General features: G+C 40.3%; 1 protein-coding gene across 2 annotated transcripts; it reads right to left on the reverse strand.

The window, feature by feature from the left end:
• Positions 1-974: 974 nt before the first annotated feature.
• On the reverse strand, positions 975-4,511 carry admb (adrenomedullin b). Of its 2 annotated transcripts, XM_063899353.1 has the most exons (5): positions 4,373-4,511; positions 3,886-4,001; positions 3,086-3,217; positions 2,419-2,660; positions 975-1,836 (listed from the first exon to the last, which is right to left on the reverse strand). In XM_063899353.1, exons 2-5 carry the CDS (start codon positions 3,987-3,989, stop codon positions 1,793-1,795), a joined length of 522 nt encoding a protein of 173 aa, XP_063755423.1. In that variant the 5' UTR covers positions 3,990-4,001; positions 4,373-4,511; the 3' UTR covers positions 975-1,792. The 2 variants fall into 2 exon arrangements, with proteins under 2 accessions (XP_063755423.1, XP_063755412.1); XM_063899342.1 differs by having other exon boundaries at positions 975-2,660.
• Between the last annotated feature and the right edge of the window lie 10,710 nt (positions 4,512-15,221).

A 15,221-nucleotide genomic window follows, 5' to 3' on the forward strand; every position in this document is an offset into this window, starting at 1 on the left:
ATAAACAGCTGCAATAAGTTGGTGTAAAATTAGAAATTTAGATACATTTGAGCTGATATCTTTTTGAATATTGCTTTAGAGCTAATAGTATATATATATATATATTTCCCCTATAGTATTGATCAACTTTAACAATTCTCTGTATTGTGTTTCTTATTTATTCCCTCAACAATAGGATAGGATCATTTTTATTTATATCAATATATGTGTTTTCGTATCCCTATTACTTGGACATTGTTTTATTAACTGTACCCTATATGCCAATGTATATATATTTTTTAAGCTGTATTTGATCCCTTAAAACCCCTTATAGTTGGGGTGCCCTGTGGTTGAGTTGACCTAAAGAGAGCTGCATTCAAGCTGCTTTAGACAATAAAAAAGGGAAATGATTTTATTCTAAACACAAACTACAAATGGTGAAATGTTGATACTCATTATCAAGATTAAGATTATTGAATCTTTTCCTTTTAGTTTAAGGGGTTAGGGTTAAAAGATGAATGGTGGAATTGCTTCTAATTTTAGGACAGTGTGACCACTCTGCACACTATCAGTAAAGATCAAATTCCATAGTGATTCATGTCTTCACACACCACTCATTTGAGTGTTCCAGATTTGAAGAGACCACACTGTCCTTACTCCCCATTCACTAAAACTTACATTCTTTTGCGAAAGATAATGTAGTTGAATGGGCGTGATTACACAATTCTCAGAACATATTGAGCCAAGACAAACGCGGTCTCAGTGCATGTGTTTCTTTGAAAGCATGCAGCTGATGAAATGATTATTTTTAGAATGGAATGTACACTATTGTTGACTTTAAGGAACTCAGTATTTAATCACTCTTTACTACACATGCTATCATTAAAGGGCAAGGCTCATGAACTGCGTTGCCCCTCAGCAGTATCGGCTGAAAGTACAAGCAGTATGTTGGATATAAAGTCACAGAATAACATCAAAGTTGCTTTGAATTCTTTTCTTTGTTGCATTCATTTATTTAAAAAAGAAGGATGTCACAGCCAGCTGAAAACTATTACAGTTCCTGCTGCGTTTCACCATACCGAGACCATTAATCATGTTACCTAACACCATGTCAATTCATTTCAGCTGAATCATGACTTAATTAGGATTTACTACATTCGAATAAAAAAGCAGATACATTCAAAATGAAAGCGCTAAAGATTAAACATTTAGCATCACCACATGAAGTGCTTTGTTCAAGCTGCATCTGTTACATGTATCTTTCTGTAAAGCTAGATGGCAGCACAACACTTGTATTGTCTAATCAGTACTTCTACTACTGGCTCTCCATCCCTCTACATATCATCCGTAGTCCCGCCAAGAACTGGATGACTAATTAGTAGTTTTTGGTATGTAAGACTTTCCTCATCCAAACAAAGGACATCTCTAATGTAATTAGTTTCCAATACAGTACAAACACCACAATAACATTACAAAAAAGACAATACTCATTGACAAGATACTTAATTTACATGAAGAATACAGGACACGATGGTTATTGACAGTTAAGATACATACTTCATTGAAGTTTAATATATATTTTTAAAATATAGTTGTATGCTTAAATATAAGGTAGCTTTATAAATCCTTATATACAAGCAGATAATTATATGTTTTTTAATATCGTAGTACAAATTGTCAAAATTGCACTTCACAAGAAGTTCATCAAATCCAGGTAGTCCATGTGGCAGTCTTGGGTCCGGTAATGTCAGAAAAATCCTCCCGCTCGTGGCCTCCGTTCCTCTCCAGGTCATGGTTATTTCAGAGAAGATCTTCAGGAATTGTCTTCCGTCTCAGCTGCCAAGCTCACTTTGGAAGCTGAAGAAGAGACGGACATTCTTGTCAAGTCCCACAGGCGTGATTTGAACTCATCCATAAATTACACTTGTTCTGACTAGGGATTTCACAAGGACCGATACTTTGGAACGAAGTCAGCGCCAATATTATATAAACATTATTAGGTTATTTTACAATTCTACAGGTAGTAGTACCGTAAGGTTCTCGAGACTACATGTTTTTGGGACAGAGTATTTGTTTTTTCTTTCCAATTTTTCCCTTGGTATCGAAATTGTACGGCGAATAGTGGATTTTCACTGGTATTGGTATCGACTGCTACATTTTGGATATTGTAACATCCCTAGTTCAGACACACTGATGCATGCAGGAATCTATGATTGAAATCTCTCTTTCATTCAGAGTGAACTATGCAAATCCTCCTTTGACGGACTGTAGCAGCCCGTCTTTCTGTGAATCTAGATGTAAATCAGTGGAATAAAACCTCTGAGGGGACTTATCTTGATCTGCTGTGAGCAAATAACCCCAACAAGGATTCTCCTTTGCCTTTCCATGCCTGTCTTTAGGACACTGTGCGTGTGCTTTTGTGTCTGGGAACTCGCTGACCAGCTTCAGTGCTCCGCCTTTGTCTTCCTGTCTGGAGGGCGAGCCTAGAGACATCCAGGAGTGAGCGTCGGCGGCGCCCATACCCGGTGGAGCCCATCTTTTGCTCAGGGGCATTGATCTCTCTTGCGGTGTTGGTCATCCGCTGCAGTTTGAAGAGCAGGTCGTGTATTGCACAGGTGACCAAGGCGCAGCCTGCGGATTTGCTGGATGTTGACCTTCTGCGTCTGATATGTAGCCCTAAGCTGGATAAAAACAATTAAAATGAATGCGTTTTTTTTAGAAGGCCTTCCAGGGTTGTTAAGTCTGACCTGACAACACATCTCAACCGGGTCTAAACCCAAATTGATGACAGGGTTTAAACCCAAGTCGTCTACATGTATCTAAACTCATTTAAATGTGTCAGTTCAATAGAGACTATCCACATTCTACAAGTTATCTTAACTTTACATGTATTGATACTACAATCATCACAACATAATCAGATAACCCAGTGGTTAAATACAAAACGTGTCATTGTGAACCTTTAACGGTTTTGTGGCCTGAAAAATGAAGGAATAATTCAAGTCCTGGCTTTTAGAGGTCCAAATCTTCTTAAACTCTCCATACTGTTCTTGGTATGAATTTGTTTTTAATTCCTGTAAATCTGGCTCGTAGCTTTTCTTGTTACCTTGACGGAAGTGAGGCCAATTTTCCATTCTCGTCCTGCTGCGATCCAAAACTGATGTCAGCTAGGTGCTCAGCAGCTGTCAATAAGGTGTCGCACAGGTCTCTCTTCATACGGCTCTGGACCACTTTGGACCTACCACAAAGAACAGAACAGGTTCTGAAAGAAGTAACTGACACTAATTCACAAAGACAAAAGGTAGACATAAAATCATGATATTCAGAAACATGCAAAATAATGATTCAGGAGAACCAGAAGAGTTTTCCCAGGAAGTTAAGAAATATCATCTCTTGATGGTTTAGGGAAATATAAACTGATAAGAAATTGCCCGACATTTAAATCTGTAAAGATGACATATTGAGCACAAGTTAGCTAATCACAGACATATTGTATCTGCATGTATCTCTATCGAGTAATAACAAACTGAAGTACGGGAAGACAAGTGGAAGTAGGGTTAGGGTTAGTAGATAGGGTAAAGTAGTTCATAGACGGTTTAGTCCACTGGAGAATAGTTCATTTCGCACCATTAAATGATCACTCTTCTGTAGTAAACATGTTAGGTGTCCTTATCAAACATAGATCTATTTGTTCTGATTCTCATGATCAGCTTCAAAAATCCACTATCCGTCAAGCTGTATCCAAACTGACTTTACTGGATATTTTGATATCAACTTTACTTGAAATACACATCTCTTGTGTTGTTCAACGACGAGCAGAAGACTTCAATATTTAATGATAAAATGATCCGGCTGTTTTTGTAACTGAACACAATGTTCTCAGAGCTTGTTGATCGGGCTGCTCACCTTTTTTTCAGGCTGGTGTTGATCTCCCCTGTGGCACATTTCACCAGTGGCAGGACAGTGGTGAAAACACAGCAGCAGATGACTGTGTGCAGAGCTAATCTCATTTTAGCTGGAAGCTGTCAGTGGTAAAGATTAGAAGAATTAGATTTAGAGGTTAACTCTAAATTGAAACCACTGTTGATTGATAAGACAGTATTGGAAAGGCTTTGGAGCTTAAAAACAGGGTGGTTAACAATAGCACTCTGTTGCATTGTCAATTATATATCAATATTAATGGATTTGCAAGGCATATCATTTGACAGAAAACAGCTATTAATTCTTACACCCAAAAAAACTGAAGAAAATCACATAATTAAACTCTTAGTAACTCAAAGTCAGATCCCACATTTCACAGGAAATCAATTGACATTCTTAAATACCCGAAGAGTTCTTGTGCAATCCTTTTAAAAAATAATCTGGAATTAAGATTATTTGAAAAGCCACTTACCTTAAGGTTTGAGCTTGGAATTTAGTGAAGATAATTTATGATGCACATCCAAGTATGTTGTGAAGTGTTTAGCAGAGTAAGTAGTAATTCCCCCCCAAGGTTGCAAAGAGTTTACCATGAGTTGAAGTCTGAAGTTTACACTGCTAACGTGAGAGGCTTTATAGAAGGAGGGAGGGAGCTGTACCTGAATGCCAGACCCAGTGGGAGGGACTGTGGGACAGTTCATGTCTAACCCATCCACCCCACATGTAGACAGTAAAACCAAAAACATGCAAAGATTTTAATCAAGTCAGCAATCCTTCACATGGCGTGACTAAGGCTTGTTAGTCTGTGTGAATTTTAATTCTGTAAAAGTGTTGAAATAATCATCTTTTTTGCATTTTAGGGTTTTGGAAATTAACACATTTGTTTTCCTCTGTCAATGGTTTATTTTTAGCTAAACAAATTGGAGTCTTATGTGCACCAAGGCCATTTGCATAATGGTTGCCTTTTCTCTTAACATTTGTCCCAAAAAATGTTGTTTTGCGAATCACTTGGGTGTTTTTATCGGCCATGCATGCTTTAAGGCAGTTCAGGCAAGTAGAATTGTTAATAGAGAGGTTATTTTGGATGATTCTGGTTCAGTCAACCAGCTGTGATTTTTAAATGGCTACAAAAAGTTCAGTGTATTTAAATGAGCGCTGTGTTGTTACAGCAACTGCATGCACTGTGCATTTAACTGAACTGGTGTACTTCCACATGACCAGTTTAATCACTCTGAGTGCTATTTACACCCCCTGAGTGTTACGCCAGTGGGTTCTGCATGACCACCCGTGATAAGTGTTCCTTTTGAGTGTTACCCTGACACTGAAATGCCCAAACCCATTATTATTGTTTTATTCAATAGGTTAATTGTATTCAAAGTTAATTTCTGGAGTCAAGCTTGACCCTGACTCAAAATGGTTAGCCAAAGTACTAAGCGCTGCCACAGCATCTCAGCTCTGTTACAATAAAAACTCATCTGGGAACTGTTGAATTTTTCCAGGAGCAACACATTTTGATATGGTTGATTGGTCAGCCATGTTTTATTTATTTTGAAAAAAGTTTTATTTTACTCCGAATTCATTGCCAATTAGTTATAAATAAGAATGCCAGTAATTACTTAAACAGACATGTTGTATTCAAGGTATTTACTGCAGAGCGTGGGGCTGCAAACCAAAAGTCAGGAAATTATGGAAAATTATGACCATAAAATTGCTAACCAAAAGCCAAAGATATTCAAAGTACAATTAAGTGACAGAAATATTGCAAACATCCAAACATTTCACAAACAAAAAACATCCGAAGTTTTGCATTTTAAAATAAATAATTCAAAAACTAATAAGTTAAAACATTCTTAGCAATACATTTTCCTGTAGTCTAATAATCCACTTCAGTGAGTTAAGTGGCGAGGTTGAATGTCCAAAATCACACCTAAAACCTCCCACTACTCATATGACCTGTCTATGATTATAATGATATTGTAATAACTGTTGAAACCGTCATTTAAAATACAATACAAACATTTACATGTTATACGGTTAACAGAAGCTAAGATGGTATAAACTGCCAGACTGGAACGAACACATCTTGAATCATTGGGAAATTTTAGACGCGGACAATATTGTTTTGAAAATGTAAATACTATGTCAGGACATTTTTTCCTATAGAATCAGTTTGCAGTTTGAGACATTGCACATTTATTTACATTTGAATGTTGCTGTACATGTAATACCCGCTGTATTATGGTTGTAAACCAAACCTCTTTATTTCCTGTCTCAACTTGTTCCCTATTCATGTCAAGCAGTCTTTAACACTAATAAATGGGGAGAAGCCTGCGAGCTAGTTCAGGCAGTCAACTCGAGAACCAATGATGCATTCGCGTATAATGCCCTTCACCACTCTTGTAATCTGGCGCTATATTTAACTATCAGATCTGACTACCTCTGCCTGGCTAATGCAGCTGCTAATACACGCTGCTAATGCGTTCACCTGGCTGCTGCTGCTGCTGTGCTGCTGCTGCTGCTGCTGCTGCTGCTAATGCTGCTAATGCTGCTGCTGCTAATGCTAATGCTGCTAATGCTGCTGCTGCTAATGCTGCTGCTAATGCTGCTGCTGCTGCTGCTGCTAATGCTGCTGCTGCTGCTAATGCTGCTGCTAATGCTGCTGCTATGCTGCTAATGCTGCTGCTGCTGCTGCTGCTAATGCTGCTGCTGCTGCTGCTGCTAATGCTGCTGCTGCTGCTGCTAATGCTGCTGCTGCTGCTGCTGCTGCTAATGCTGCTAATGCTGCTGCTGCTGCTGCTGCTGCTGCTAATGCTGCTGCTGCTGCTAATGCTGCTGCTGCTGCTGCTGCTGCTAATGCTGCTGCTGCTGCTAATGCTGCTGCTGCTGCTAATGCTGCTGCTAATGCTGCTAATGCTGCTAATGCTGCTAATGCTGCTGCTGCTGTTTCCACGCTGCTAATGCGTTCACCTGACTGCTGCTGCTTCTGCGTTCACGTTGGCGATGCTCGTCAGTCCCACCACCACCCCAGATTCCACCCCACCTTCCACCTGTAGGCTCGGGGGTTAGTTATCTAATCATCACTCTATGTTCTATGTAAACCTGTGGAGTGATGAGGCCTGAGCCTAGACGCCAAACTCAAACTATATGCTGCTTTTAGTAAACATATTAATGAAACATGTGAGATGTCTGACTGAATGCCCTTCATCTCCTATTTTTTTGTACACGTTTATGACAACGATTGAAAAGAATATACACAAGACATGCTGCAAGACCTGCCATTGGTGCAGCATGCCTCACCAAAACGGACCTATCAAAGGGTTACCATCAGTCTATATGACTTCAAAACAAAACAGGACCAGAACAAAATTCAATAATATATCATTTAATCACTGGTAATGGGCCAAATGAACAGCTGCAGGTCTGAAAACGCCCTGGTTGAACATTGCACGAATAGTGCTGTTCGCTTGATAAAGTACTTGTAGTCCTACCCAGTTTGTTCTAAACGGTTTGCCTCCAACTTGTGTTGACCTGCGCTCAGCTGATGCAATCCCAGAATATATTCCATCCACTACCAACCCCTGTAATCATCACCATCATCATGTCCGTAGGGTACGTTGCTGTAATACATTGTGCCAGTGTCAGGTGTGTTTTGATTTGACTTTACAAAACAGCGAGCTCAAAAAAAAAAAAACGAGTTCGAAAGTTCGCTAGAAGAACATGAGTAATGTATTTGAGATGCATTGAATAGATAAACAAAGTGCTGTCATGGCAACAACATGGCGTCCTTCATGGGCCAAAAGGATGATTCAGTGATCTGTGTTTTAACATGATCGTAGTACTTTGTTCTGCAGAATTGTATTAATCCAAAACAGAATGTACTCATGAGCAAAATACTTCTCTCTAGCCATAGGTGGTCACTATGGCTTCTCTAAATGTTTTCGTATCCATATCAGTAAGCCAAGATTTTTTTCTCCTCTTAAATTGTTGCTTCAAAAATACCTTTGATATTACAAGAGATTGAGACAGTATGGTGTTTGGTTAGGGGACGGATGGAGCTGCGTTTGATTTCCACAGTCAGGGGTCAGTAGAGAACGATGTGAGCTCAACATTGGCAGGCATCCATTATGAGATATTATTAGATATTCAGTGTCTATTTATAGTTACACATGTTGTTCTGTCTTTTTATGACTTCTGAGATATAAAGGCAGCGATTATATGGATTTTTATTAACTCTGCCTCTCCGGTATGTGTTACCACGGTGCTCTTGTTGGGTCTGAAAGCGAGTACTTTCTGGAAATGTGCTGAGCGATAAGCATTCGTCTAAATGTGGCGCCCAAACATTTCTAAACCTCATTTCCAAACAATGGAAAAACACAGTATCTGTTGTTTTGTGTGGAAAAATACAGGACCAGATATTTATCAATTACAGGTGGAAAACCAAAAGGGCTCAAACCTCAGCCAAGGCCAAATGCCGTATCACACAATGTTAATGAAATTAAAATTAAACTGACACCCTGTCTCCAGAAACGCTGGTTTGTGTATCGGCCTGGTGATCTTTATCTGCTCCCACAATAAAAGACGACTTCCTGGGCCATTGCTTAACGGGACCAACAAGCTACAAGAAGATTCGGACAAACAGACCAACCCAAAAATATCCTGGCAGGTTTTTCTTGAATGTAGTTGAATTTTCAGTCTTAATGCCTAGTAGTACAAACCCTCATGCATCAAGATATTTAATATATATATTATACAATATATTTAAAGATTATTCTTTCTTGTGACCTTTTATCTCAACCTTTGGTAGAGATGAGTGTCAAGATTCCAAACGTGCTATCCATTACTCCACTACTCAACTACTCAACTATGATGTCATGTTGAATTGTTTCTGGATTTCCATTTCTGATTTGTTACAGTCACACTGCCATTTGGCCTCTTACTGACGAGTGTGTTTGTCCTGTGGTACCCATCTGGTGTGCTGTTGGCAGTAACATCTCACATCCTCTCATAGGTGTATCTCCACAACATGACATACAGTCTGCACATTTGGATGCTGCGTGTGGAGCTGACAGTGTTGAATTTTTGAACACGAAGATCATCGGAGGCTTACATGATTTTGCTAGAAACCAAATTGTTGCACGGTTTTCCATTATTAAGCAGTTGAAAATGTGAGTAGCGTGTCAGAATATCAGTGGGGGTGGAATTTTGTTCCAAAACAATCCAGAAATCTCAACACATTAAGCCACAGATGTTAGTTGATCTGATATTCTGACCATTTGTAACATGCGTTGTCGTGTCCCTCTTAAAACCATTGTCAATATTTCACAAAAGATTGGCGTGTTGCAACGATGCGGTAACTCCTATTGAATTAATGATACACCAGATGTTCACAAAGTGAGGGGTTTACCATTTTTGCTCTAGTCTCTGAGCATCAAATTTGTCCCTCAGAAGGACAATGTTAATGACTGCAGGTGTAATGTTCCCCATTTGTGTTAACAGTCTCATGAAGAAAAATACAAAAGGGTTCAGGATTCCCGATCTGCTCCACCCCGCAGACACTGAAGACATCTCATCTTAGTTTGGAGTATTGTATAGTGTTTTTTAAAAATCATATTGTTCAAAAACTAAATACAGACAGACTTCTGCAATAAGTCCCCTCTACTGCATCTGGTGCTATGATAATGTAAAAATACAAATCAAGATGGTAGTTTCAGCCGGAGGTCATCAGTCTGTCTCTTCTTCCTCAGACTCGGACTCTTCCTCTGCGTTCTTGAGCCATTCAACAAACTTTTCATCTGCTCAAGGAAAACACTTTTTCCTTTAGCAGTGTGGGCGTCGTTGTACCACTTCAGAATAGCCTCCTCACATGATTTAACAATACATGATATTAACATGATATCATTTGCCAAACAACACCAAGCTGACATCACTGAGACGGTTGGTGAACTCTACTGGTGACAGTACTGACTCTATCTGATGATGACACTAGACAATGGTCAGGGGATTAAAGTTATGACAATTGTGACATCTGTAGGCAATTTTGTGGCAACCCATTCGGTCAGTCTTGAAAAATGTCTTTAGAAAGTGCATGTGGTGTCAAAAGAAAAAGAGATCACCAAGTCCTTTGAGATGCATGACGATGAACCCCTCGAGCATCATTAATCTTTGCATGGCAGTCCTTATCACGTGTTTTTTAATAAAGATAATGTAAGTGATGTCATTTTGGAAGTAGATCATGGTCCTCTGTATCATCACGGTCCAATCAGTCAGACAGTTCCTGACCCATAGGAGGATTCATCTTTTCTGTGTGCCAAATACTTGTGTTTTATAGCTGTGTCTGGTATTATTCGATTCTTACTTATCTGCCATTGTTGCTAAAGTGCAAATACGTCAGAGATTGATTTGGAAAGTCCTGAAATTCTAGTGCGTAGGTTGCAGGATGGAAAATTGATTTTAAAAGCCAAACATCTCAGCACCTGCCAGAGGTGTCATTGATATAGATCTAAAGCACTGTCAACCAACACCAGATATATTGTTCATTTTGTACTATTTGCCAATGAATATCTCACTTCTATGTTTAGAAATCTCCGGCTATGTTCTGTTCTTAGTGAAGGTTCAATGGGATATGAGACATGCAAGAAATTGGCTTTTTTTTGGGTCTAATTAGTAGCTTCACATTCAGGGGATTCACATCTTCTTTGATGACACTAAACTAAATATATTCTTACTGGGGATTTTAACTGGCATACCGTATTGCTAAATATATAGTGTTACGGCTCCTATTTGAAACGTTCTCTCGCTGTGTATCTGCGCATCTAAAAGTTATACATTCCTTGCCCTTCACCAATAAAATCTGCACTATAACTGCAAGAATCTTGTGCTTGCTCTCTACAATTGTTTATCTTTTTTATTGTTGTAATAAAGCAACACGCAGAGCAAACGTAGCTCGCATTTCCAAGATGTTTTGGGGCTTTATTCCACATTGTCTCTCCAATTCCAGGAGATGGATGTCCCTCATGTGGCTCGTAAACGTGTTTCAAAAATAGCATGTTTACTATAGTTTTTCCAGTGAAGTTAACAGTGTAATTGCGAGTGATGTTTCCTGCTCCATCACATTCTGTTGCCATGAGTCATGTGCTGTTAGGCAGGCATCGCATGCTGAAAGGACAAAGTCCTCGCCCGATGCTGCGTTGATGGTCGATCAACACACTGAAATCTGGCGAGTTTCGCTGGCCATAGCGTAACCTCGTCTCCCTGCTGAGTGGTTCAGACTTTGATATGCGACTCTCCCTCTCTTGTGAGCTAAACGATTGTAACGCTTCCTTTCAGAGTTCTCCTCTTTTTTCAGCCAAAGGATTAATGTCACATTGGCTTCATTAGGACTTTTGGAAATGGATTGATTAACTTAAGTGAGCCCCTTTCCAAACATAAAATACATACAAACAATACAAATCATCTGTTAAATACGGGGTTTGTCACCAAGACATGTTTGACAATTGTTGAAACGTTCCTCGCGGATTGAAGCAGACATGACCGGACATTTATGGAAAGAGTCACTGTGCTGGAAAGAGATGTGTGTATGATATTGGGCACTAGGTGTGGGGCTAATAATCAATACAGCATAGTATCATGATTCTTTGCGTGGAGATATTGTATTGATACACAGACGCCAAGTATCCGTATTTTATTATATAAACCATTCATATAGAACATTATTTACATTAGATCTGGATATACTAAAAGCCTACGTACAGTCTCTGCTGCAGAGTACTCAGTTTAGTTAAAGTGGATGAGAGGCAGCTTTGTGTTCAGATGTGGGGACTGTTGATACCGAGCTGACATAAATAACAGCAACACCTTATTTATTCTGTTTTACTGCTGGTTTCTTTGTCTTACTGCTTATTGGGGGTGGGGGAATCGCAATACTGTCGTATCGTGATAGTATGGTTTCGTGGGGACCCTGCTGATTCCCACCCCTATTGGGCACCTGATTGTTGAGATTGAGAGCGATGTTTCTGACTGATGAAGTTAGGAAACAAAGAGTGTTCTCTGCCTTGAATTAGTTATGGATTTTAAAACATATTTGACCTTTCTTAAATCCTCTAATCATTTTTTTCTCGTTGCTTTCATCATTCAACATTACCAGCTGGCGCACTTTGCCTCCTGCTGGTTTTCAATCGCGGTTCATTAAACAGCAGATCTACAACCCCAAAATACTCAATTGACACATTAATTACAGGAGCTAATCCTCACATTTATGAACCTTTTACTGTCTTTTTTGGCTTGAAGTATTATTGGCACTCAATTAATTATCCAAATAGTTGCAGATTATTATTCCTAATTCTCTAGTTCAGTTATCGATATTCATGTTTAAGGCTAGAATCTTAAGAAGCACGAGCGTTCAATGAGATGTGTTTGACCCTTGTTGAATTTCTAATTGCTCACAGGTTAAGTGTTTTCTGGATACGGATTCATTTATCCTTGTGGTCGGCATGAATACAAATCTCAAATATAGAAAGAAGCTTTTCTAAGGTTTTTATTGTGTACATTTTTTAAATCTCTGTTGCCATTTTTACTTTTACACGAGGAACGAAACAGATTAAAAAGGTCTAATAAAAGCAATTTCAAATGGGCTCATTCAGAATGTTTTGTGGTCAACATGTTCCTCTTCCTTGCACCTACTGGATGACAGAAGTGTTTCTTCCTCTTAGTCTTTGTCCGTATTTAACCTTTTGCTGCTGTATCCTGAAGCCCATTTAATGGTATTCAATTCACACCTTGAAATGTTATGAAATATTCGCAGTAACATCGCTGATGTGTTTTATGTAGTGATTTCAGTGCTCATACAGACAGGAATTGACATTGTTCGTAGGAGTGTCTCGTTACCAAAATGTAATATTCTGAATTGAAATCCTGGCGCTATGACAACGCCAATGAGGGAGGTGTTGTGGCGAAGCTCCAGTCCTGTCCTCTCACTACTGGAGGGTCATGACAGTTAACATTTGGTACCATTCCCTCCTTTAAGTCATATGTCTTTTTTAAAAAGGTCAAACAAAGCATGGTGTGTTGATCTGTGCTCATGACTAGCAGATGTTTTCACACCTTTATGACACACTTTTCCCGGAGGGAGAGTAAGGGTGTGTATTGATGGAAGAGATGATGATGCAACAGCGTGCAGCTAATCATTTGTCCGCCCAATCAAGCACTTGGCCTTTCACCCGGTTAAGACGAGCTCTGCTGACTGATTCACTGACTTCCTTTGAAGCCCTCGGCACCATGGGTATTTTTAGCATGATTTCATATACTCCGCGCAATTAAGTAGGATGCTGGTAAACAATGCTCTGATAGGAAGCCAACTCCAAACTTGGCTCGGTAATGATGAGTCAGACGGTTTCAAGCGAAAAAGAAATAACTTCATGTGCTGGCAGGAGAGTAGCGGTCCATGGGGGTTGCAGGGATTCTTTTTTTCTGCTTCACAGAAACACTTGTGTTTTATATTTGCGCCTTGCCTAACATTCTTTTGTGTTCATGGGGGAGGAATAGGATGAGAGGTTGACTTTTGAAGTCTTTCTATCTTGTCACGTAAAGCATTCCTCGCAGATAGAGTAGACATCCAGCCACATCACCGCAGCAATACTGCAGCTCAGAGAATCTGCATCTGTAGCACATTTAGATGTAGGTATTTAGTTTTGATTTATGTGTTTTTGGGGTGCATGAATGTGTGCATGCAGCATTAACGCACCCCGGTGTGTGAACTATGCATGCGTGTACATGTGAGTATTCCTGTGCATGCATTTGAATATGATTTACAGAAGGTAAGCATGTGCATGTACTTGTACATGTATCCACAGTAACCTCTGATACAACTGGTATCAGAGTGGCACACGGCTCACCTCTAGCTCTGCACTTTACATTGTCAAAAGATATTTATATCTGGAATGAACAATTGAGAAAGAAGAGTTTGATTTCCCCGCTGTGGCCTCGGGCTCGGCCTTCCTGTGGGTGCAGAGTCAACCTCAGTCAGATGCGCTGATTGGAGCCAGATCCTTTGTCCCAAATTCCGTCTCCTTGCACCCTTGAACCTCACGAAATCTAACTAAAACCTTCAGTCATTGGTTAAAGTCCCACATTACACAGCTCTAATGTGATGCTGTGAAATGTCAGGAGGGCGAGGCACAGGAACACGTGCTGGTGGACAGGAGGGATGACACGCAGGTGAAATAAGGTTGAGGCTGAGCAGCTCTTTACAGTAATAGACGGTGCTGATGGTGTGAAGTGGAATGCTGCTGTTAATTCCTCACTCTCTGGACCCACTTCTGCTGTTTTTCATTTTTATGAGGAGGTGGGAGGACATCTGTTTGGGTCGTTGACCCTTACAGGAATCCTCCGGGGACCTTTTAATCTTCCGTAGAGATCTATAATGCGAATACGCATTGATATGCTATTTTTGTCTACTCTCTCGCCAGATGCTTCCCTGAACTCTTAATACGCCCGTATCACACCCCTGGGGTCCATGAATTGTCATATGCGATACTGTGAAGGAAGGTAAATGTTCTGCAGGCATTTTATTTTACTGTCCCAAGAGAACCCTTCTGCTCCGTAAACCTCCACAGGCCCCGGGCTCCCGAGAACCCCACTCGCTGTAAATACCCAGAATTGCTAAAACTTCCAAACCCCTATATATTTTGAATTCCTCAGACGTCTTCAGACTCTTTGTATCTCAGATGCTGTGGTACTCAAGGGGGCAGTGAGACCCCCTTAACCCCGCCTCATCTTTATTTTCCAACTAACCCCCCCTGCTGCCTTTTTTTCTCTCTCACTCACACACACACCCCCTGCGATGGATTCCAGATCGGGAATTTTATGCATTTCTGTTTCGCATCACCTCCCAGGAATGCAGCACGCGTGCCACAAGCCTCATAACCTCAGGCTGATGAGTGTGAGGATGTTTAAAAGAGAGAGGGCTGATGGGATACAGACGCTGCTGGGGGTTATGGGGGGTGGCTGAGGGGAGGTTTGACTGAGCGCATCCGGCGCAGCACTCGGCGTTAATGACAGGCCATCTTGTTGCATAAAGCAATGTTAGTGCAGCTGTGGTATGTGTGCCGAGCGCATCTGGACCGCAGATTTTTGGGAATGTATTTTGTGTTTGTTTGGTCTGTCCCGTCTCACTCAAATTAACGACTGTTGCACGATACACATGGAGGATGGAGTGAATTAACTTTGTTGGGGATCTTTCAGCGGGGGGGGGCTCATCTCAGAGTGCAGATTTTACAAGGCGGCCTGTTTCGAATAACGTGTAGATACTTCTTCCTACTCTGGAAGGA

The sequence above is a fragment of the Eleginops maclovinus genome, chromosome 2 (assembly GCF_036324505.1).
Source record: "Eleginops maclovinus isolate JMC-PN-2008 ecotype Puerto Natales chromosome 2, JC_Emac_rtc_rv5, whole genome shotgun sequence".
In the NCBI taxonomy this organism is placed as follows: domain Eukaryota; kingdom Metazoa; phylum Chordata; class Actinopteri; order Perciformes; family Eleginopidae; genus Eleginops; species Eleginops maclovinus.